The sequence below is a fragment of the Molossus molossus genome, unplaced genomic scaffold, assembly GCF_014108415.1.
Source record: "Molossus molossus isolate mMolMol1 unplaced genomic scaffold, mMolMol1.p scaffold_m16_p_18, whole genome shotgun sequence".
In the NCBI taxonomy this organism is placed as follows: domain Eukaryota; kingdom Metazoa; phylum Chordata; class Mammalia; order Chiroptera; family Molossidae; genus Molossus; species Molossus molossus.
In genome coordinates this window covers 38,388,642-38,414,225 of record NW_023425353.1, presented here as the reverse complement: position 1 = coordinate 38,414,225, position 25,584 = coordinate 38,388,642, and the positions used below count along the sequence as shown (strand labels likewise).

The 25,584-nt window shown below is 38.5% G+C and overlaps 3 protein-coding genes across 4 annotated transcripts in view; 2 read left to right on the top strand and 1 right to left on the bottom strand.

Annotated features, from left to right (window-relative positions):
- Positions 1 to 713, top strand: part of ATP2C1 (ATPase secretory pathway Ca2+ transporting 1) — a 122,779-nt gene extending 122,066 nt beyond the window's left edge. Inside the window, exon 28 of the mRNA XM_036266598.1 lies at positions 578 to 713. Within this exon, the coding sequence (XP_036122491.1) occupies positions 578 to 628 (51 nt within the window). The 3' untranslated portion in view covers positions 629 to 713. The remainder of the gene's footprint in view (positions 1 to 577) is intronic.
- A 1,176-nt stretch (positions 714 to 1,889) lies between these two features.
- On the bottom strand, positions 1,890 to 15,058 carry ASTE1 (asteroid homolog 1). 2 transcript variants are annotated; one of them, XM_036266601.1, is made up of 5 exons: positions 15,048 to 15,058; positions 12,482 to 13,803; positions 6,576 to 6,786; positions 4,402 to 4,597; positions 1,890 to 2,394 (listed from the first exon to the last, which is right to left on the bottom strand). In XM_036266601.1, exons 2-5 carry the CDS (start codon positions 13,784 to 13,786, stop codon positions 2,064 to 2,066), a joined length of 2,043 nt encoding a protein of 680 aa, XP_036122494.1. In that variant the 5' UTR covers positions 13,787 to 13,803; positions 15,048 to 15,058; the 3' UTR covers positions 1,890 to 2,063. The 2 variants fall into 2 exon arrangements, with proteins under 2 accessions (XP_036122494.1, XP_036122495.1); XM_036266602.1 differs by lacking the exon at positions 15,048 to 15,058 and adding an exon at positions 15,026 to 15,041.
- Positions 15,059 to 15,352: 294 nt separating this feature from the next.
- Positions 15,353 to 25,584, top strand: part of NEK11 (NIMA related kinase 11) — a 223,150-nt gene continuing 212,918 nt past the window's right edge. Inside the window, 2 exon segments of the mRNA XM_036266721.1 lie at positions 15,353 to 15,452; positions 18,422 to 18,695. Of these exon segments, the coding sequence (XP_036122614.1) occupies positions 18,514 to 18,695 (182 nt within the window). The 5' untranslated portion in view covers positions 15,353 to 15,452; positions 18,422 to 18,513.

Below are 25,584 nucleotides of genomic sequence, written 5' to 3'. Positions count from 1 at the left end.
CAGGCACTGTGCTATGTAACTTAAAAGTACATATTCTTTTATTCTTAGACAATAATTTGAACTATTCTGATCCATTTTACAGACAGTAACAGGTATAATCATAGATTCATTATTTTATGCACAAAGGAGGAAAAGGTTCTAAGATCTTTCTCGCTACAGAGGTCTTTATTTTCTAAAGTTATAATTAATTTGAACTCTTTCTCATGGTCGATTATCATGAAAGGCTTTTAGAGTATATTTGTAGGATATATATACTAAACTTCCTAGGTCCAGGTATCTCTAAAAGGGCTGATAGAAATAAAGTCACATATAATTTTATCACAACTAAACACAGAACATGATTGCATTACAGTGTTTCTCTCTCTCTTTTCTCTCTCAAATGTATTCATTTTAGTTGTCCAGAGTTCCTTTTGTCACTTAACCTCCTTATTGAAGACACACATTTCCAAAGCCTCAGGTGAAATTTCACTAGTTAGAAGTCAATCAGAAAGAGCAAGACTTAAAGATTTGATTAAAAACATAGGAAACAGATTTTACAAATGGAATATGGAACATATAACATTCTGCTTCAACACAGGTGCTCCCATTGCCTCCTATACCTCATCGGAATTACTTTCCTGTGTCTTAAAGCCAAGCACAAAAGCCAGGTCTGAGAATATCTTCTTGCCTCATCTGCTGACCGCTGTCTCGTAGCATTCGGACTGGGCCTTGCCATTTTGTACCTGACAGATTGCATCATAAAATGTTCTCTTATTTCATTGTGTTTCTCCAAGCAGTTTATGTCTCCTGGAGGTCAGCTACTATGTCATTATTTCTTTGGTAACCCCCCTCCAATATCTTGTGGAGTGCTTATGACCTTTCATTTAATATAAACAGAAGATCCACACTGGGTAGGTAACTTTCCTAAATGCTTACAGAGTAAGAGTTAATGGACATTATTAGATTTTAACTACGGCAAAGGTGGGTAATTTCAAGTAAATGGCTCTGATTGAAATGGTTAGAGAAGGGAACCTGACTGCTTAATCTACTGAAGGAGGGCCCCTTTTTTGAAAACTTCTTTTAATGAAAGAAAAAGATGGCTGATATAATTCAGTTGACTTTTAAGTAAACTCTGTTGCCTATACACTCTTCATTTTAGTGCCTGTGAAATCAGTCATTTACCGAAAGGGGAATGAGTGGTTTTCCATCCAGAGATGGTGGTTTTTAAAAGCAGTGTTGATAAGCCAGGACACTTATATTGGTATATTTTCCACTTGGCCCCCAATTCTAGGAATTCAAGGAAAAGAGTTTTTGTTTTTTTTTTTTAATATGACAAGGTCTTATGTGCTTCTAGTCCACATCAGATCCACTATTTGCTGGAAAAATACATATCTTCTAAAAAATACATGCATATGACTGCTCTTTTCTTGATTCTTCTGGGAATAACCATTTCTTTAGAGACATTAAAAACACCCTTACTAAGGAGCCCCATACACTCTTCCTAACATAATAATAGATCTGGTATTGCTGCATAATTTCTTAGTCTTTCCTCCTCCTTCTCTAGATCAGGATGCTGTTTCCTATTTTGTTGGGGCCATTTGGATTTCAATCTCCGTTTTAGAACCTGGAGCATATCTAAAATGCTCACCAACCCGGCCATAGTCTCATTTACTAAGTACTTAAAGGTATATCGTTTTCAGTCTGGCATCCTAACTTCTGTTTTCCAAGGCCCATGAAGAGGAAACAGTTGTAAAAAACTTTTTTTGGAAATAATAACCCAGCTTTTGCTTATAGGAAATAATTGAGGTAGGACTTGCAATTTAAAGGTTATAGACTATTATTATTAACTTATTGAAATGGAATGTGAGAAGCACAAATATGCTTTCAGATACATGTAAGGAATACAGAAGTTTCTTAATTCAGGTTGTATTTATTAAAAGCAGAATATAAAATACCTTGGAATTCAAAGATTACCTAATGCAGTGTTTATCCCCTAACAGGTTCTAAAGAAAAAAGTTACTCATTTCAAGGCAGATAACAGAAAAAATTTAAGTAAGAATTTTACATCTGGTTGCAGACTGAGTTTATTCAAACTTTGAGGCCTCAATATGATCCTCCATGTTTTCAACCATTAATAGCCCAAACCGATTGCTTCCCTCATACCAACATCTATTGTCTGAGATGGTTCCCACACAGTTCTTTGACCATCTGGTACCTTGTTTCTTTTGCCTTTTTTTTTTTGAATTTGATTTACTCCTTGGTAGGAATAATTCAGCAGGAGCATATGACCTTGTGGCATTGAACAGGTGTTCATAAAGTTGCTTTGCCTCAGGACACATGCTGAGGAGACTTTCTACGGAGGTTGATAGTAGCAGTTGTCGGCATAGTCCGTGCACTAGGCTTCCACTATACAGTCTATTCAACAGGGGAGAGAGAGAGGTTCAGTCACAGGGACAACCATCATTAACATGGCTTCAACAAATGCATCTAAACACTGAGAGCTCTTCTTCCATAAAATGATTATTATCATTATTATTATGTTTAATCCTCACTGGAGGATATTTTTCCATTGATTTTTAGACAGGATAGAAGGGAGGGAGGGAAAGAGAGAGAAACATCAATGTGAGAGAGAGACATTGATTGGTTGCCTCCCTCAGGACCCCAGCTGGGACCGGAGAATGACCCTGCAACCGAGACAGGTGCAGTCGAACCCGGGACCCTTTGGTCTGAGAGCCGATGCTCTAACTGCTGAGCCAAACTGGCCAGGGCAAAGTTATTATTAAAATTACTTAAGAATACTCTGTTCCTTGAAGGAAGGAACTGAGTTGTTATTTAAAAAATTACTTCTTGGCTGGTGACATTTTTAACATTAGATTCAATGATGGATGCTTGCTGGCTCTACAACTAGTCCGAAGTTGAGCAGGCCTCTTAACACTTAAAAAAAAAAAAAGAATTAAAATAAGCCTTTGATAATCAAACAGGTAGACTGTTGAAATAAGAGAAAATTTAATGGCATCATTTGCAAGGTCATCATTCACTTTGGACTAAAAACCTACTTCGTAAATATAAGGTGGGATTAACTGGAAGCCACAAAGTTAATATGTAACTTACTGCCAGGGTTGATCAACTGGTGCCTTAGCAATTGATGTAGAACCATCACTGAAGCAGTGTAAAATCACCATTTAAAAAACCTTAAATTAGTAGAGTTGAGGTGCAAAAACAGTCCTCCTACTGAAATCATTAAGATAACTTTTTGGTCTTGTTTATCCCATTTTGTTTTAAAGGGATTTCTGGTAACTAGAGAGGATCCAGTCAAGAGTGACCTAAATTATTAAAGGACAGAAATAAAGTATCCATAGGTCTAAGGCCAATTAATTTTACTTGGTAAAGGGTTCTAGGGGTAGCTCACATATGAGGCCCAGAGACATACTAACAACACTATTTACTGCTACAAAGCTTTTCACCTTGAAACATTTAAAGTCAAACCAGCATATTTTGCATGTCTCCATATATCACTCACTCACTCAACAAATATTTGTGTACTTACAGTATGCTAAGCACTGGAGCTACCTACAACAGTACATAAAATAGACAAGTCCTTGCCCTCATAGAGTTTTTATTCAAGTGGAGAGAGACAAAGCATATATACAATCTCAACTCTATTTTCTAACCATCTCCCTTTTATCTTCACTCCTAGTACGTCCTGGATGGACAATCACCAGGATGTCTAATACATTGATCCTACCACTTTTTCACTAGCCCACATACCACTATCATTTCTTTCTTACCCAGCTTAAACTTCATAATCAAACATAATCACTTCCTGGCATACAGGCTGCCTCTCCCTTTCTACTTGCCTGGCAAAAACAAAAACTTTAGATGAAGTCCACTTGCACATCTAATAGTCATCTCACTAGAATAAAACAGCAGAGATTTTTTTTTTTTGATGTTCATTATAACATAGACCAGAGTAGGCATTTAATAAATATTTGGATGAATAGCGAACAGTATGCCAAATGGTAAGACATGCAGTTATGAAATACAAGAGTAATAGGACTAGAGTAACTGGAAGTAAAGAGGACTATTTCAGTAGAGTGATCAGAAAAAGATTTTATGAAGTGATATTGGAACAGATTTTAAAGACGTGAAGGAACAAATTATATCCTACCAACAACTGCCTCTCTTCTTTTTACTTTTACTTTGGAACTGATTTTTAAAAATTTGATCTAATAATGGAGATTTTCTTTGGGAATATGGAAATAATTTAATATTTTTCTTGTTCCCAGCTCTTTAGCTATAATAGTGTTCCAAAACCAATTACACTAAGATTAATTTGAAAAAAATAACTTCTTTGCTTTAAATATAAATAAAAGTATTTGCTTGTGTGTGCAGCCATCTGAACTAGTTTCCCTTGGTGCTCACCGAGTTAGGTCTGGCTCTGGGAGAGGCGTGGACAGCAGCTGATTGAGGTACAGCCCCATCTGCAGACAGCACTGCCACTGACAGAAGACGTGAGCCGTGTCTAAATCCAGTCTCGTGCCGGGCGGCGTCTGTTCCTTCACTCTTTGGAACTCTTCGCACAACATCTTAGCACCATCTTCCCGCAGGTCTTCCTTATCTAGATAAAGAAACAACCCAAGGGCAGTAGTTCACAAAACACAGTATCATCTTGGAATTTTCTCCATATATAAAACTTCAAATTTCATAATGAAAAAATTGGTTTAAATAACCAAAATGCTTTTCTTTGCTGGCTCTTTACTATTTTAATACCAATGTAAAAGCCTTGCTGTATAAATTGAAATGTTATACTGAAATGCCTTTTTAATAACAATCTAACTTAATTTAACCCCAAATTATTTTTTCCTTAAAGTAATCTCTCCCATTCATCTACTACCTGACCTTAAACATACCTGCAATCAAATTCTCCAAACCCTAAATCTGTCTTTGAAAAATATAAATTACTATTAAATATCATTCAGTTTATTCTCTTCCACCAAACTTCCTTTCATGGAGATCTCCGTGCTATAGTGCACTTAAAGAAACAGCCCACATGTTCAAAGCGCATTTAAACTTCTGTTTATGGGAGGAAAACAGAAGCATGACTCAGAGAATATGGCAGGTCATCCATCACTTCTTCACATAGAGAATAAGGGCAAGAAGCAACAACCCTAGGAAATGAAGAATGCTGTGTGTTCAGCTATACGCGTTTGCAGGTTTATTTGGTTCTGGGCACACACAATGACATCCGGACCAACCTGAAGGTAATAAAAAGGAGGCCCACCTTTTACCAATTATCGAGCAGCAAAGCACTGAGCCTGCCCTGGTGCCGTGCCCATCATTCTTTAATAAAAAAGAGAAACAGACCCTTGACATGCCCCTTCTGTTGGACTCAGGTAAAAACTTAATAGGCGTGTGCTCTGAGAATTTTCATAAACTATAATTATTACTCAATGAGAGGAAATAGCCTAAACTTGTGTCTTAACCATTAGTGGGCCTTATTTGTTCTGTATTAAGTTGTCTGTTATATAACTACAGTCCCTTCTGAAAGCTACTCTCATACTTGGGCTTTCTTGGAGTCTGTGCTGATTCATTATTTCATTTAACTTTTTAAAAAAATTTATTTTTATTGTTGAAAGTATTACAGATGTTTTCTCGTTATACCCCCACTGACCCCTCGTCCCACCTTACGACACTATTGTCTGTGTGCATTGGTTATGTATATAAGTTCTTCCTGTCTTCTCCCTTCTCTCTGAGGTTCCTCGGTCTGTTCCCTGCTTCATTTAATTTATTTTAATAAGCTAACTTCAGAGTACCACAAGCCAGTAGAAATTTCTGCAGTGATGGAAATGTTCTGTATTGGTGCTGTCCTCTAGCTACGTGTAGCTAGTAGCTATCATATTGGATGGTACTGCTCTAGAGGGTGTTAACTATTATACATATTTACATAAAGTGTTACAGCATTCATAATCTTTAAAGAGAATAATTCTATTAGAGAATTGAAGTGTTCCAGTGCATCAACATTTATTTCACTTGATATTTAAATGCAAATGAAATTGCCTCAAAGTATATTTTTCCAATAGAAAGAGAAGTTACTACTTCTACCATCACTACTTAACATACTAATCAAAACTTAGTGGAGAAAAAGGAAAGTAAAAAAACAGTACAAGCATGAATGTTTATTGTAGTAGGTATTCAGAAGTTTCACCAATGGGTAATTTTACATAAGTTTCTAATGATATTGCTGCTATATTGATGATAGGGACAGGAAGGAACAGAAAAGGTAGACTACAAAATGCAACTGATATATCACACTGTCACCTTCAGAGGTTAAAGCGTGAGGTGCCACTGAGCACATGGGATTAGGCAGTATCAGTACATTTTTTACTGCTGTGCCCTTGACGTCAAACCCTCTAGCACTGAGCCCGACACACAGAAGTGCTCAAAAATATTTACCAGTAAATGAGTGATACATTGGTGTCTCCGTTTCTAAGTTCTGAATAACTGATAGTAATCAAAGAATTTTTTTTTGTTTCTTTAAACTTTATTATAGGTAAGTAACATGTAAAAGTATACTTCTGACATTTCCAGACACCTACCAGGGCTGTTGATTATGGCATGCAAGGGCCCCAGCAGCATCCCCAGCAGCAAGGCTTGTAGGTGATGTAGTTTTGCCTTGGGCTCCATGTGCTGCAACCAGTAGCAACTGACAGCAATGGGCAACTTCAAAGAAGTGGGGATTGGGTCCAGGATGGTCTGTTTCACCTTTAGCGTTTCTAACAGAAGCATCTGCCGTCTAGCCAAGGAGAGCTGCAAATACATACCAAACACCTTTCAAGTTACTTTGGGGAATGTTTTCCCCCTATAGTACGAAGAGACTTTAATGTGAATGACATTGCTGTGTCAGTTTCTTAACTTCCTGTGTAAAAAATCAGCCACATTCAAAGCATTTAGACTATTAATAAGGTGTTTAATAAATAAGGTTGACTGAATGGATATACTGTCTACTCCTGCTACACAGCTCTTGCCCATGTCATTTCATCCTCCAAGTAGGCTGGTTAGCATCTTCAGTGCACGTGTTACTTGGGACACTTGTTGAAAATTTAGTTCTCAGGCCCAACCCCCTAAAGTTTGATTCAGTAAATCTGAGGGAGCACAGGAACCTACATTTTTACTATTCTGCTTTGAGAAACAATGATCTATATACTCAACCAGTCCCTTACTTGGCAGTGAATATTTAGGCCTCACCTTCTCCATGAAGCCATTACTGGTCACCAGAAGAAACTTTGGCATATCATAGTATTCTAGTTTTGGGGGTCCTGTCTCATGTCTGTTCCCAGTTGAATGTGTTACTGTCTTTGTGTTCTACGCAGGGATTATCCCAGGGTGGCTGCTTGTAGGCGAGAGGTATAATCAAGGGAGAGGAATATTTAAGTACTATCTGCATTGTGCTTGCAGTAACACACCATACTCACTTTTACTCCATGTTTTAGAGTGAACTTCAAATAAAAGGAAGTGAATAGCTATGAGGGCTTCAGGCTACGCATTGAAATAATTTTACCTTAATAATTTTTTTAAAAATACATTTTTGTTGAATTTTTTTTTAAGAGAGAGGAAGGAGAGGGAGAAAGAAACATCTATGTGAGAAACATTGATTGGTTGCCTTTGGTACACACCTCAACCAGGGATCAAACCTGCAACCTGGGTGTGTGTCCTGACCAGCAATGGAACTGGTGACTTTGGTGCATAGGATGTCACTCCAACCAACTTGAGCCACCCAGCCAAGGCTACCTGAATGAATTTTAAGCTTAAGAACCATCAGGGACCTTACAGGTCACATAGTTTTACAGATGAGGAAATTAGGACTATTAAAAAGGCACCTTCAGGGAGACTTTATAATTAAACTTTAAGAGAAAAATATAGTTGTAATCCTAGTGTCTGCATGCAGCCAGAAAAGGACTTCTTTCTTAACTTTTTGAAAGAATGAGACAGTCTGACACATTTCTCAGCACCAAACACCTAATTAGTGGTCAATAAGTGTACTGACAGCTGAGAATAAGGTGATAACCTGAAATAAAACACTCATAATTGATAAAATAGTTTCATCATCAGCGTATGACAGCATTAAATCAGTGATTTATAAGTACTGGTTTTAATACTGTGATAAAAAATTTTATAATTATGTAAAGTGCTTTACAGTATAATCAACCCCCCCCTATGGGAAGTAGTGTTAACTAGTTAAAGTAAAACAAAAACTAATATTGATAATCTAAACTGGTTGAAAAACACACCAACTAAAGGCTAAAAAAATACACGAGTTCTTTACTGACATATAATGCTTAAATTACTGAATTCTCTAGCCAAGTTACAACTTATGAACAGAGCAGAGTCTGAGCTTGACTTCAGAGATGTTCTGTCCTTCACTATGGCCTTGGGTAAGTTCCTGAGCTTTTCTATAGTCAGTAAAATGGGCATTATAATGAGTTACACAGAATGTCCCATGGAACCCACCAGTTTTTAGCCCCTTCCAAAAGGGGAACTACTCTGCTGTCAGTCCTTAAATCTGGTTGGGTTTTATCCCATGTGACAACTCCCAGGGGAAGGGAAAGCATAAGACTGCAGAAGAAGCTGCCACAGAGAGGCAGAGGTGCCCAGAGAGGCTGGTCGTGACACAGCCTTACTCCCCAAGAATGACCCACTTCCATTTCTCCTTATGATTATCCTCTTGGTGGTTAACTTGAGTGGCACTCTGTCCACTGCAACTAACATAACCAAAATGGAAACACTATCCTATGTGGTTACTGTGGGAATTAAATGAGACTATAAAGTTTCTATCACAACAGTTGGCACAAAGCAGATAAAGTATTACTACCACATTATGTTAAGAAAAACAAAACAAATAGAAACTATCACTGAGTTCCTATACCTGTACCTGCATTTGTCTCTGGAATCACATTTGTGCTTGATACCATTTAGAATTATCACAGGCTAATTAGAGCTAACAACATTGAGCTAAATACAGAATTGATGGCGTATGCCAAGGAAAGGACAAATCATATCATTGCATAGACAGTAGAATAAAATTTCACCTTACTTTGAACACAGTTAAGTGATGACAACGCTTGTCATCTCCATTTAGCAAGGAGTATAATCAGCCTCTGATACTCATTGACACAACTGGATGTTCATATGGGGGAAAAGTGTCCTGATCCCTATGTCACACTATATAGAAACAAATCAATTCTAGATAGCTTGCAGATCTAAATATGAAAGGCAAAGAAAATATTTTCATGACCTTGAAGAAGACAGTAATTTCTTAAGTCACAAAAGTAATAACACAAGTAATAAAAATTTAGTCTATATTAAGAATTTTTGTTCATCAAAACATACTAGAGTTAAAAGACAATCCACAGAATGGGAAAAGTTATTCACCACAGGACCTGTATATATATAAAAATTTTTTTCAAAAATGGGCAAAGGACTTTGATCAGAAACTTACATAACAATGTCCAAATGGCCAGTGAACACATGAAAAGGTGCCCAAATAAGTCATCAGAGAAATGCAAATTAATACCCACTAAAATTGACTACAATGATATCAAATACCAAAATAATTAAAAGTTTTAAAAAGGATAGAAAATACCAGTTATCAGCAAGGGTGTAGAGTGAGAATAACTCTCTTAAGCTTGCTGGTAGGAATATTAATTCGTAAAACCACTTTATAAGACCATTAGGCCTATATCTTCCAAGCTGAACACACATGTATCCTATAACCCAGCAATTCCGCTCCTAGTGATGTATGTAATGGAAATGTGTCCATATCTTCACCAGATGATGTGCACTGGAATGTTCATAGCAGTATTTGTAATAGCCCAAACTGAAAACTACCCAGATGCCCATCAGCTATAAAATGGAAAAACCAAAATTGGTATTTTCCCAAACTGTAATACAGCAGAGAAAAATAAATTTTCTACAACTACTCACAGCAATATAAATAAATCTCACAAACATTGTGTTAAATATAAGAAGCCAGATGAAAGAATTCATACTGTATGATTCCATTTTTATAAAGTATAGAAACAGTCAAAACTACTCAATATTGTTAGAGATAAGAATAGTGATTAGAGAGAGTAAGAAAGGGGGTGACAAAACCAGACACTTGGGAAAGCTACTGAGATGCTGATAATGAGTCTTCATCTGGATGTTCTTTACATGGAAGTGTGGAGTTGGTGAAAATTCATCAAGCTGTACAATTATCTATGCACTCTGCTTTATGTGCAAGCTCTGGAAGGGCTCAATTGCAAAGAGGCGAGAGGAAGGTTTTAAGGGTGATGGATACATTCATTATTTTAATTACAGGATGTATTCACAGATGAAAACATCAAAATTCACAAAAGTATACACTTTAAATACAGGCAGTTCATTGTACACCAATTATTTCTCAACAAAGCCATAAAAAAGTTTTTAAAAAAACTCTCCAACACAGCACCATTTATGAGTAGAAATGTAATTTCAGCAAAACATCATCCTTTAGAATGTGGCTAATTTAAATTTTATTGGTGTGGATAAAGTTTTAATAAATATCTTGTTTGGAAATTGACCTATGTTCAACTTTCTAGTTCGGTAACACTGGAAATGTGACCAAGTGAGCTGTGTTTCTTAGCATGATAAAAATGACTCTTGTAAAACTGCATCTAGACTTGAAGTATAAATAAATGTAAATACCAGATGGGGACACCATGTCATGGGGCTTCCCTGAGTACAGTGACTTGTAATTAAGCATGTTCCTTGCAGGGACCTTGGAAGCAATGTCTATGGAATTGTTACAAGAAAGGTTGGATCCTGTGGGGAAGGAGGCCAGTGAGACTTTTCTTTAATTGAGATCATTCATGTCATAAAATTCATCAGTTTAAAGTGGTTTTTGTGTATTTATAAGCTTGTGCAACCATCACTAATTCAAGAACATTTCATCACCCAATAAAGAAACCCTGTTCCCATTAGCAGTCATTCCCCATTGCCAAGGAGGCTTTTGTACCTACCTGATATGATTCTTGTTTCCTCCTGCCTGAGCTGTCAATAATGGGAGGCTGTGTAGGCCAGGGGTTGGCACTACGGACATTATGGGCCAGATACTTCTTTGTTGTAGGGGACTGTCCTGTGTATTAAGATGTTTAGCAACATCCCTGGCCTCTACTCACTAGATGCCAGTAGCAACACTTTCTTCCCTCTAACCCCTGACCACCCCCTTCCCCAGGTAGTGATGATCAAGTGTCTCCAGACATTGCCAAATGTCCCCTGGGGGGGAGGCAGTGATCCCCAGTGGAGAACCAATGGTGTAGAATGCTTCAAGATCTCAGAGAAGACGAAGAAAGCCTGATTCAAACCTGCTGGGGAGCCTCGGTTGCTGTCCTACATCTTTGAGTAGACTGGCACCATCAGTGGCCTGTGAGAAGCTTGTGAACCTGAATATGTGGCTGTATCTAAGGAAAACCGCAATGGGCACTGAAATTGGTATTGTAGATTTATCTGCATTTAATTTGTAAATTTAATTGTGTTAGCATAAGCAGTTTCATATCTGTTTGTGATTTTTAATATATTTATGTAATATGAAAAAGAAAGTGAACACTGGGATCAGTAAGAATTTTTTTTCACCTTGGAAAGGGGACTGGTCTGTGTGTTACTCAGGTTTAAGCAACACTTACTTAGGTTAAAAGTCATGTTTTCATGATCAAACTAAGCAAATCACTATGATGCCATAAATCAAAAACCTAAAAAAGTTCATCAATAAAAATGAAAAATTAAACCAAGCATCAGTATTAACCTTGGTTTTTTTTTTTTTTTTTTTTTTAATTTTTTTTTTTTCTCTATTGATTTTAGAGAGAGAGGAAGGGAGAGGGAGAGAGAGAAACACTGATGAGAGAGAACATCGACTGACCGTCTCCTGCATGCCCCCCACTGGGGATCAGGCTCACAACCTGGCATGTGCCCTGACTAGGAATCAAACCGGTGACCTCTTGGTGTATGGGTCTACACTCAACCATTGAGCCACACTGGCCGGGCAGTATTAATCTTATTAATTAAAATATAATGCAGGCTGATATGTTAGTTATGTCTATGGTCAGTGCCTTCAGGCACACTTTTTTTTTTTGTAGCTCAGATTTTTTTTTCCTGTTCCTTTTTTTTGTTGTTTGTTAGCCACATAACTCCATTGTATTGATAGTAACAACAGAGTAGTAGTAATCATTACAGAGATAACACAGACTACTGAAGTACAGTGCAATGGCAGATTTGGAGCTAAAAGATCTAGATGTGAGTCTGGCACTGATATTCCCTGGCTGAGGAATTACATAGTTACCTCTTTGAGCCCTGGTTTTCTCGGCTATGAAATGGGGGCAGTACGGCAACCAACCTCAGTGTGTTGTATTAAGAGAGATAATACACATGAAAGCACTTTGTAACCTGTAAAGTGCATTACAAAAATTACATTAGTATTACAAACACTTACCTCAGTCAATTTGCTTAAGTCAGAAAGATCCTTGGGCAGTTCTACTGCATCAACAATCGATGTTTTGATATTTCTATTAATCCTTTCTACTTCACTGAAAGCTAGAGGCTGAAGAGGAGATGCATTTAAGGACATGTTTTCCAGATGTGAAGAAATATTCAAAAGAAGCCCATAAATGATTTGTCGGATGGGCAGAGAGATTCTGTGGGCATTTGGTTTTTGCATGTTTTCCACCTGTGTGTGAAGAATGGTCCGTCTTAGCACCAAAGCATCGCTGATGAAAGGAGATAGCTGACCTTTGGCCAAAGCCATTAGGACCCATTCTGGTAAGCGCAGATTCAGGGCCTCCGGACAGGCATAAGTACCACACTGGAAGAAGTCCTGCAGCTTCACCTGAGACTGCTGGTATTCTTCCATGGAACAATAGAGAAGTTCCTTAACATTTTCTCGATCCTTTTTTGGGAGATATTTCAGAACATTATCTAGTGCTTCAGTAGGGTCAGCAAAACGAGACAACCAATTCAGAAGTCCCAGAACTCGGTGGTGTCTCCTCCCCTTATAACTGGCAGCTCCAAGAGGAAGACGTACTTTACTTAAGAATGTCTCCACGATGGGCAGATTAATATGGTCGTTTCCACATAGCACCGCAAAGAGAGGTAATAGAGCTTTATTCATATTGCTGAAGTAACGGCAGAGCGCATCAAGAGAAAAGCATTTGGCTGGGATATAATGGTCTTGTGTGCCCTTAACAGTGTTCACGTTTCTCCACTGAAAGCTGTTCATTGGGCAAAACCCAGTTTTCAGATCAAAAATGCAAAAGTCACTATCTGATGATAACACGGGGCAATTCCAGTGATTAGCCAGTGTCATAATGTCCCGATCGGCTTCTGAAAAGCACTGGACAAAACATACCCGCAGCTTGATCAAAACTTGTATGAACACTTCCCGGATGAGTAGGGGACATACACACCCACCCCCACCAACAGAAAGGGAATGGGCCGCCTGGATCTTCTCTCTAGCTCGATCCTTCAAAGTTGTAAGCTTTTTATCTGAAATGTCACATCCTCCATCTAATACAACATATGGACATATATTACAAGAAAACAATGATTCAAAGAATTTTTGTACAACATCTGCAAAAGAATCGTAGTCCCCTCCATACCGGAGCTCCAAGTTTGAGTTGAAACAAAGCCGGTGGAAGAGAGAATAGCCATCAATGACAATTTTTGTGTCTCGCAACTTCAAATCAGTGAAGAACTCATTACTATGCTCTTCCACAAAACTCATTAGTCCTCGAACACCCATGATGACTTTCTGAAGAACTGCATGTTTAAAACAATAGAACACACTTTCAATTGATGCTGGTTACAAATCATTTGTTTCCAGCACCTCAAATCAACAGCAAACATATTAAATCCAACATATTAGGTATCAGCACCTATTCTTATCTCGATCCGCAGGCAAGACCAACTAGCTGAGAGCTTTTTTATTCTTTCTTTGGTTTCCCCATGTATTATAAGGCACCGATTCAATGGTTTTGTGGTGTTTGAATACAAATGAGGTTGTTGATGATTATCTAGAGGAAAATCAATTAAAGTCCATTACTGACACACTAGTATAGAACTGCGGACTTTGATATTGAGCTAGGTAATAGTCACCATTTTACAACACAAAATATTAGTTTTATGGGATAAAAGTAAAAAAGTAATAAGCCATAAAAGTTATATCCTTCTCAATCTCATAATTAATAAATCAGAAAACATAAGGCTGCAGTTAATTAAAGTGTGTAGGGTCAATGATATGGATCCAGTTTTTCTTTTTTTGAAAATCAAAGTCTGGGAACTTTCAGTCATTGGCCTGGGAGCCCATGTTAACTGGCAGAGTTTTGAGTAAGGAAAGCTTTCATGCCTTGAGGAATCTGTCTAGTTTCACACCAAAGGTTCTTTTCATCTTCTTGTCTTTGCTTATCTGGCCTAGTTATGACAATATCCTTCAATATCTGTCTAACTTAAATCACAAGACCATTATTACTAGTTTTTCCTTTGGCCTTAGGCTCCAAAATGGTTCAGCATGGTACTGTTACAAAAGCATGAAATTCTGTCAAGCGTGGATTTTTCTTTTCTTTTTGCATTAATTTTGATTTTTAAAGAGATTGCATTAAAATGTATCTTGATTGCAGAGTTTTGGGGCATCCCCTTGCATTTTGCATCTGACTCACTTCACCCTAGTCTTAGCACCTTAGCCTGTATAATACTTATTTCTTTGGAAGTCTGTCTTGTGAAGCTTATGCCAGCAGAGACCGTGTCAATTCATCCTAATTACTGGACCTTGTATAGGTGTTCGACACGTTCGTGCTGCACAGGAGGAAGGCGCACAGGTTTGATCTGGGTCCTGAAACACAGACCTTTCTACGCCGCGCCATGCCGGCCCCTCACAACCCTGCCACAGGGACCAACAACAGAGCCCCCAGCTCCGTCCCCCGCACCCCCCAGGCCCAGCCCCAGCCCCCTCATTAGAAGCCCTCAGGCGCCTAGCAATACTGACAGCGGAAGCCGCCCCCCAGCACCTGACAGCGGGAACAGGAAGTCTCGGGGTTGACGTCACGCCCGGCTCTGCGCGGCCAGTCGCGCTGCACGGCGCCGGGGCAGGGGCTGCGGAGCGAGGTCGCGGAGGGCTGGAAGGACGCTGCGAGATGGCGGCTGTCCGGTTAGGGAAGCTCGACCCGCGGGGCCTGCTCCCTTCTCCCCGCCCCTGGAGTCCCAGCACACTTCCGCCCTGGTGACAGGACGGCCGCCTCTCCCGACTTCCCAGCAGGCCCCGCGCCGTCTCCCTGGCAACGGAGCCCAACATCCTTGGGCAGAGGTAGTCCTGGAGCTCGGCGTCCTGTGGGCCTGCCCACCGGGGGTCTCACTCACCGGCGGGACCCTGGGCATACCCTGCGCCGCGGCTCCTCTGCCCCGGAGCCCGAAAGGTATGCGAAGGGCGCGCCGGCTCCCCACGCCGGGGAGGTGACGGGTTCAGGCTGCCCGGTCAGGGTTCACATCTCTGGACCTCCAAGCCTTCCACCTCCTCACTTCCCTCGACTCCTTAACGTCCCGGCTCCGCTCCACTCTCCGGAGAAAGCCTTGCTGGTGCCCCCTCGATATAAGTGAACCCTCTTTTCGAACATGTAAATTTTTTAAAAAGTTGAAGTTATGTTAGTTTTACCCTCAGGTTAGGTTTACCTTTAAGATTCGATTCCTACTTGAGCAGAATCTGGTGTCAAATCGGCTTCTTCTCACTCATTTATCATTTCGGAGAAGAGAACTACTTGGCATCCACCAGTGATAAGCCCCGCCCCCGCCAGGTCAGCTTCACCGCCAGGGGTCACTGCGCAGAGTGGTAACCTTGCACCCTTCTCACAGTTCCCACCCAACTTTGTACATTTTCTCTCCTCTTCCCCCACCACACACACTCCCCCCACCCCACCCCTTGGGCACTGTTCTGCTGGACACTTTTTTGCCCGAACAAAGTTTATTGAACATCTACTTGATGCCAGGCACTGAGGATACAAAGGTGTAGAAGATGTATTGCCAGGTCTCAAGTTCATTCACAACCATTTGAGGTGGGGGGCGAGGGTACCTTGACGAGCGAACAGGTAGTTCTAGAATCAACAGTGCAGTGCATTCTCAGGCAGCCAGGTCGCTCTGTGGTTACAGAGAGGACACTGATGGAATCCATGGCCTAATGGAGGTCTGGGAAGGGAGCAGCAAGGCTCTCTGTGAGTTTGGGCCAGAAGGAACCTAGTTTCAAAGTAAACTGTGGCCTGAGCCAGACTGTTTAGACACTGCTGGGTTTAAACACTGGTTTACAAATAGGAGCTGCTGGGAAATGGACTTCTCTCAGAACTGTTCTGTCCTTCGCTAAACAGGCACCTTTATCTCATCTTTAAAGAAAGGAGAATTACTGAGTGATCTGACGGGTCCTTTTCAGTTGAAAAGCTGTAAGTCTGTACATTTTTTTTTTTTTTAAACAGCTTAATTTGACTGGAAAGCCTCAATTTTATGCTAGCAGAGGATACATTTGGATGCCCGCTCTCAAGTTGATTTTTTCAGCAGTAGATTTTACTATTACTTTCTGTGATCTTGATAATTCCACTTAATTCTTATTTATTCAGGGATTTTGAGGTATCGGCCTCAGCGCTGAAGTTCTAACTCAATGCTAATGTTATTTTAGTGTTGTCATGAGCACACAGACACTCAGGTGATTTGGTTTCTTTCTCTTTTTTTTCTTCCTCCCTCCCTCCCTCCCTCTCTCCTTTCTTTCTTTCCTTCCTTCCTTTCTTAGTTGGGCACTACTTTCCTCACTAGCATCGGGTGAAACCTACCTGTTTAATACATTATTTCAAGAAGAAAAATGCTGTAAATCAGTAATTTTTAACCATTGTGCTGCAAGAATTTTTAAAACATTAAATACCTGACTATTTAGTCAGTGCACCGACCTCATTAAAGAAAAAATGACAGCAGCTAGCACAATCAATGGCTGTCCAATGTAAATGACCTATCTTGAACCATAAATACATAGGTCATATAATAGAGTTGTATTTATTGGTCAAATTGTATAAGTTTGTGTCTGATTGCTTAATTCTTGGCACCAGGCATCCTTATATACAAGTATAGGCATCTGATTTTCTTAAAAGTCACTTTGAAGCAAAAAAGGTAGTTAATTACTATTATTATTATAATAAATCAGTCAACATTATACCTTTTTTTTGTCAAATTGGCAAAAAAAAATACATTTTTTGGTATGCTGCAGAATTTTAGTAATTAGTTTAAAAGTAGTATGAGATGAAAAAAGATGAAAATTGCTGCTGTAAACAGACATTTATTTGTTTATGTTCTGTTCTGAAGCCTGTTGGCCATGTACCCCCAAACTACACAGATAACATCTTGTTTATCATTATATACAATAGTTTTTTTCTAACAGCTTTGGAATTGTTGAATATGGAAACCTGACTGCAAGTCATAGAGTCTTCAATTTAAAATCTTGTTTTTATATAGATTTAAAAGAAAACCCACTTTTCACGATTACTAACAAAAGTTTTTACATTTTGATGAAATAAAAGTGATTTTACCATGCACATATATATGAAACAGTCCTGATTTTCATAATTCTGATGTACATTTGTATTTCCATGAGAAATTACAGATTTACCTATAACATATTTATAATTAGTTAACACTCAAATACAGTTTTAGATTTGAACTGCTTTTGTGACATTTCTTGTTTCTAACCCAGGAAAATTATACATAGTATATATAATTGAAGCTTTAGAAACTGGATCAGAATTTTCTTAGGATGGGAAAAAATTCATTCTGAATCTTTATCCCTTTTCATATCTAGTCTAAGAAATGCAAATACCATGGTTTAAAGTCTACAGCAGTAAAAAAGTCTAAAGAAACCAGAGCATCATGCTCATTTCTGGTTTCATCTTAACTCAGTATAACAAATTGAGTTATATTTTTGTTCTAATCAAAATAGATATCCAATCAGAAGAAAGACTTACAAAAATATTGATGCAAATATACAGATCTAAGTAAATGATAATGTTCTTATATTTGCATGTTTATAAAAAAGCAGGTGGGGAGTATATATTTTTAAAAGATTGTTGATCGGAAAATAAATGTACATCTCAGAACTTTGGGGAAAAATGACTGTAACTCAGTTTTGCCAAATGTGCATGTATGAGGGAAGGCTCTCTTTCTGTAAAAGACTGCCTTCTATTGGCATCTTCAGTATCTCCACCTTGTATCATTTTTCTTTCATGTTGTTAAAGTTAACCACCATGGCATCATGCAATCCACTAATCAAGGTGCAGATGTCACTGCCAAAAACTTACACTTTTTGTTAGGAATAGTTCAAGATCCCTTAGACCTGATCTCTGGACTTTTCATCTTTAAGGCATTGACCGACACCACTTGGATGAATTTAACTACCTCCTAGGAGACTTGAATGTTACATTTCTATAAACAAAGAAACCGGTTGGTTCTCTCATGTTTGGAGCAATGCTGAAATTCCAAGAGGCTGCTAAATATGTGAGTGGATCAATAGCCATTTCCACTTATCCAAAGACCTTGATTGCAAGAAGGTATGTTCTTCAGCAGAAACTTGGCAGTGGAAGTTTTGGAACTGTCTATCTGGTTTTAGACAAGAAAGCCAAACAAGGAGAGGAATTGTAAGTAAAAGTACTTCCTACAAATCATGACTTGGATGCCCACATGTGCAACTTTTAGCTGATTAAAAACATGGAATAACCCTCACTTTGCTCTTTGCGTCAAAGAATTTAGTAAGAGATAGAATAGCTCCTTGAATGGTGTCTTCAGATAAGGTTTTTAAATGCATTTCAGCAGGTGAGTGAAGTACCTAAATGACTTAGGGAAAGGAAATGAGATAGATTATGTGAAAATAACATTTTATGCATTCCAGAATCTCAATTACAACATTGCTTCAGCTTAACTTGATGGGGACTTCTTGAATGATAGGATAAGCATTGTTTATAATGTCTGCAGTCTTACAAATGTTACATACGTGGAAATTTACATTTGAGGTGACCAGGGTGTGCGAAAGGAACTATGGCATTTTCTTTGCTTTTTCTCTATGGAGGAGTTTTTTGAAGTCTGTAGTTATACAGACCTCAGATTATATCTTTAAACCAAACAAGGTCTCCCATCTAAAATTAGCCTATGTTGATGAACATCATGTTAAATTCTTCTTCTTTGATTTGGTCAGGCCCTATAAACTTCCATAGTAGAGAAAAATTCTTAATGCTGTCGAATAGTACGTCTCATACAAATAAAGATGAATCTTCATTTTAGCTTAAAGTTGTTTGAATTTGCTGCAATGAAAAGTTAGTTGGAACTGAAGTTAGGATAAGAAACTTGTGCACCAGAAATACAGGAGGAAGAGAAAGCAGAAGGAAGAATGATCTAAGAAATCAGCCTTTAACACATTCCCATCCCATAATCTATTTTGAAGCTACTCTAGATTCTTTCAGCTTTTGCCCTTTGAATATTTAAGTGTGGGTTTAAAATCAGTGTGATAAACAATTTCCTAGTTCTTAGTATTTCATAGGAATTACAAAGGTAAATGTTACTGATGCTAGTTCTTTATTTTAAAAGTCAACCTTTCAAATGGTCTCCATGTCCAGAATTTTTAAAATGATCTAGAATTCATACTTTTCAGTGAATTCCGGCATGAAGAATGGTGACAGTGCTGGTATTCTTCTGATGTCCTTAAAACATGCTTTAAGACTCCTACCAAAAAGAATATTTTTCCTTTTAAATCCTAGAGGTTCTCTTCCAGCCATTTAGAACAGGATGATACATTTCTGAAACTTACTACAGAATCTTTATGAAAATATTGAAAGTAAGACCCTAATCTGACCCAGGACTTATAAAACCACACTGTAAAGAAGTTCATATCCAAGTTTGGTTTATTCAACTACTGAGGAATATGAAGAAATTTAAAAGAATTTACAGGAAGGCCTATAAAATTGATTAGAGAGATATAAAGTAAGATGTATGAAGACCAGACTTGAAAGCTACAGACTTCAAATGATGGGTGAGTGTAATGTGTGTGTGGAGACACACACACACACACACACACACACACACACAGGGAGAGAGAGAGAGAGAGAGAGAGAGAGAGAGAGAGAGAGAGAGAGAGAGAGAGATTGATTGGAAAGGATTTTTTAGTGACCTTTCCTATACCTAAACTAGTCTTAAAACATGTGACTTGAACTGAAGATGGTAGACAAAGCCTAGGTGTGTGGAATGAATCCAGTACTGAGGATACTTGACAAATCATTTGATACCAGAAGGTCTAGTCTAGACTCTCTCAGAAAGGAATGATTCGTCATCAGAATGTGTACAATATATTACATATCGGCCACATTCAGCCTTCAGATGTGTTGTTTGGCGTGCATAGTGCTTCTTTTTTTCATTTAAATTAGTTGCCAGTATTTAAAAATGGGCAGCTCTCATAAAAATTGAACTTTTTATCTTTTGAAAAATATCAAAAGATTTGCTAACATCTGCCAGCACCCCTGCCTATGTAGCCAGTATGGGCTGGAGCTGGGGAGCAGCTGGCCCCTAAGACAGATCCTGTGCTCTCCAATTAGCCACATTCTTGCCATTCCTCCTGGTCTCTTTCACCCAACTGTGTCACACCTTTTCACAACCTGCCTTACCTTCGTGGACATTTAATTTTCGAACTCTCTACTAAAGTCATGAATATGGCTGCTCAGAAAATCCTAGAATACTAGAAGGAAGGCAGTATGTGCCACAGTTAAGACCGCAGGCTTTGGAGGTGAGCAGGTCAAGAAGCAAAGCCAGTCCTGTTCTCAACTGTGAGGTCAAAGTTGTGCAGGTTCCTAAGCTGAGCCTTAGTTTTCTTGTCAGTAAGTGGGTATAATAGTTTGTAGGATTGCAATATAAGTTAAATAGATATCTATATATGTATATGGTATCAATAAAAAATATTATATAATAAAGTATATAATATGAATGAATATGAGATATATTTATTTATGAATAAATATACATGTATTTGTAAGTATATCTATAAAATGTAAATAAAATATGGATATCACATTGTCTTACATATAATTATTACTCAATAACAGTTGAGATTCATCTTATTTATAATAATCCAAATTAAGAATAATTAAAGATCCAGCTGCTATGGCTCAGTGGTTGAGTGACTACCCATGCACCAAAGGTCGCCAGTTTGATTCCCAGCCAGGAAACATGCCCAGGTTGTGGGCCAGATCCCCAGTGGGGGGGCATGCAGGAGGCAGCCAATCAATGTTCTCTCTCATCAATGTTTCTATCTTTCTCTCCCTCTCACTTCCTCTCCCTCTAAAAATCAATAAAGGGGGAAAAAAAAAAACTTAAAAAAAAAGAATAATTAAAGGAAGCCTAATAAAACTTTATCTAATCACCACCCAATAACTATAATTGGAACTCTCTATTAAATCAAAGTTTTTCCTTTGCACTCCACTTTTAAGAGAGAAAAATCTCTCAAAGAAATCTGATTTCAAACATGCGAGTTTTAAAACTTTAAGGAACTTTCTGGAGATTTTATAAAAATTTGGTATTCTTTGTAGCCCTATAACTGTTCAAAAGGAGTTGTTCCTCAGAATGTTGACCTTTAGCTGTATGAGATAGCAGCTCCTCAGCAATTGTTATGTTTAATACACGTATGGAGACAGGGAAACATAACTCTTATTTTTTTAGATTCTTCTCCTGGAGTGTTAACAGTTGAACCTTCAGCTTATGAGAAAAGCATTCATTAGCACCTCCCATTCTCTAAGCAATTTGGTTGGGTAAGGTTTTATTTTATTATTTAAATATGTTTTTATTGATTATTTGGAGAGAGGAAGGGAGAGAGAAACATTGATCAGCTGCCTCCTGCATGCCCCCTACTGGGGATCAAGCCCGAAACCGGGGCATGTGCCCTGACCAGGAATCGAACCAGGATGTCTCAGTCCATGGGATGATGCTCAATCCATCGAGCCACACAGGAGGGGCTGGTTGGGTAAGGTTTTAAATTCTGTCTTACATGCTACTAGGCCATAAACACAGGGAATTGGTTAATGTTACAGATGGGTAGAAAATAAATTCTTTTAAAAAATTGTTTCTACAATGTTATTAATGCTGTTCCCTTAATAGATCAGAGTAGATCTAACACTCCCTTTATTGTTTTGCAGACACAACCCTAACCTTTTGAGGTGAGAAATGGTATCATACCTTTACATACCAGACTGTCCCTTGGTATTCCCTATTAAAGGAGTGACTAAGGTCGACCACGAGTCCAAGATGATCTATAGGATACTTATTATTAGCCCCTATGAAATATAGGTTCATATCATATGCATTTTTAGATTAATCAAAGAACTTGACAAAATGGAACAGTTAGTTTATTTTCCATCAGTGCATTGTGATTTATCATTACACCACTTGGGGGCACCACTCCCTCACTGACATTTTTTATATATTTTGACTTTTAATTACAAGGTAAATACCACGTTCCTTCACATTTTTATTGACTTTCTGTATTAGCTATGGAATAAAAATAAAAAAAGTGCTATTTATGTTTGAATAGAGTTTTCTTTTTGGCATAAATATTTGGCATTCCTTTTTTAGTTATCACTGTAGAGTAAAATTAAATTTAAAATGAGTAGTGAATAGAGATACAGCTTTCTCCTTTATTATATTCTGCATCATGTAATTCATATAACAACATCTGGAAATATTTTCTTTCATAATTACAGAAACTCTGGTATAATGGGTATGAGGATGTTAACTCGTCCCTACAATTGTGTTAATTCTAGTTCATAATTTTATGTTTTTGTTACTCTGTCAAACATTTACTTTTTAAAATTTATTTACTTTTTAAATCAAATCTATGAGCCACGAAGTTACTTTGGCTCTTAGCATAGTACATGTAATTTAAAAGAAAAGAGATGTTGAGGAAGTATGATTACCCTAAAATACATGATTATACTTGTATGTGATTACTTGTACATGATGAAATACATGATTTACAGTGAATTTCAACATTCACCTTATCAGCATAGAATGCTGGTTATAATGTTTTTAAAAAGATTTCATCATATACTTAAGATACAGTGACATTATGTCAAGGTGACTTTCTGCTGTCATCTTTGCTTTGTGAATTTAATACAATTTATGTATTAAAGCTTTGCCTTGGACTGAGCACTGAGGAGGAAACTGAAGCAATAGGAAATAAGGCTCGGTTCTCAGGAGCTTCCACTCTAGAAGAGAGAGAGAATCAACATACACAAAACAGCTTAGCAAACAGCATAGTGCTTAAACAGCTGTGTGGCAGGTTGATCTTAGAGATGTTGGAATGGCCCCTGCCCAGCTCCCTTTCTTGCTGCATATGATTATTATCTTACTAGTTTCTGTGTATTATCTAAGAGCTTTTACTACCCCGCTCCCCTTGGTCCATATAAATAAATATCCATGTATTTCCCCTTTTAACTGTGCGCCTACACTTTGGTCTTTGCCTAAATAGGGTCGGCATGGTTAACATGGAAATACTTTCTCTCTCCCCAGGACATCTCTTCCCAGGATCAAATGTCTGTGGCATGAGATGAGGATTAGGAGTCAAATAGGAAAGGCTGCCACATCCCTAGAGAAATGTCCTCAGGCCCACACATTGAGGCCCAGGACTCCGGGGAGAGCTCTTGGGCCTGTATTAGATTTTTAAAAGTCCTAACAAGCAGATTTCCTATCAGCCACAGAAACAAAATGGAAGAAAGGGGCTAAGAGTTGCTGCTAGAAATAGTCATACTGTAGGCAGAGGGGGGTGGTCTTAGACTTTAAGAGTAAGAGAGGTGAAAAGTCATAAAAGGGTGATAACAGTTTAAAAATCTGCAACAATCTGGGTCCATCACTGTAAAGCTAAAGAGCCCTCTTTAACCCAGTCTCTCCTGAGAGCATCTCAGACTTACAGCCCAGTGCCAAAGTGCTATGTTAAAATATAATCACCAACAGGTTGGGGCTAGGCGGTCAGGGTTTCTGAAGGACAGAACCATGGTTAAGCCACCACACTAGGATTCAGTTCTCAGGTTTTTTTCTTAATATACTTAGAGATGGTCAGTCTTGCTGAGGTGCTTATGTTAACTAAATGCAGACAAGATAAATTTATAAATCATGAAGCCACTTCTTAATTCAGGGCCTAGAATAATATCTCCTTTCATCTACCCTCCCACCATTTTCTGGTGCAAGTTCTGGAGAACTGGAATATGTAATCAGAATTTAAAATATAATCAAAACGAAGTAAGTGGAATAATTAATTATTTTCTTAAGCCAGATGAAAGGTCTCCTTCTTCTTAACAGAGAGTTCCAAGTGACCATTTTGGGGGGAACCCTCAGATCCAGTATGTACCTTCTGAATAGCTCTAGAAGCACAAACACAGTTATCCTCAGGGTACCTCCTCTTCCAATAAAGAAGGAAAAGATGTGCATAAAGAAGGAAAATGCTCTATAATCCTGCCACCGAATTTCTGGTCTTCTCTGTATGTATTGACAGATATTTATTCTGTCTTCTAGGGAAACATATAGCATTGGTCACGTAGTTGTCTCAGAGATGGAGGATGAGGAGTGAAGGAGACTTTTCACTGAACCTTTTTGTGCATTTGGAGTTTTGTGCCATGTACAAGTTAAAAATAAAAATAAAACCCAGAAAATAAATCTAAGTAAAAGAACAAAAGCAAAACCACCCACATATTTATTCAACAAATATTAGTTACCATTTGCTGGTCACCTGCTCTTCTAGGAGTTTGAGCCTGGTGGTTCTCAACCTTGGCTGAACAGTGGAATCACAGTATTTAAAAAAAAAAAATTTTTTTTAATTGATTTTAGAGAGAGAGGAAGGGAGAGGGAGAGAGAGCTCCAAACATTGATAAGAGAGAAAACATTGAATGGCCACCTCCCGCACGCCCCTCACTGAGGATTTGACCCAGAACCCGGGCGTGTGCCCTGACCGGCGGCGGTATTTTAAAATATGTGTGTCTTGAGTCATATACCCTAATACATTCTGTTTTAATTGGGCAACACCCCAGGCATCTGGATTTTTGAGAGCTTCTAGGTATTCAAATGTGCAACTAGGCCTGAGAATATCTGGTCTAGTGGGTGAGGAAAACACTAATTATGTAATCATAAAAATAAATAATTGCAAGCTGCCACAACTGTTGTGAAAGAAAGGTCTTGACTGTTGTGAGGTACAGACAGACTTTCGAAGCAGGCAGGATGGGGTTGGGTGAGGCAAGGCTTCCCTGACAGGGTGTTGTTTCAGCCGAGACCTGAAGGATGATTAAGAACTAGCCAGTGGTTTTCACACTTCAGTGGCATCAGAATTGGCTGGGGAGAAGCGGGTTGTTAAAACCCACATTGCTGGGCTCTGTTCCCAAAGTTTCTGATGTAGCGAGCCTGGGATCTGAGAGTTTGCATTTCTAACGGATGTTGCTGCCGACCTGAGGACTGTATTTCGAGGACCACTGAAAGAGGCAAAAGGGTGGGAGAGCAGTTCCATTC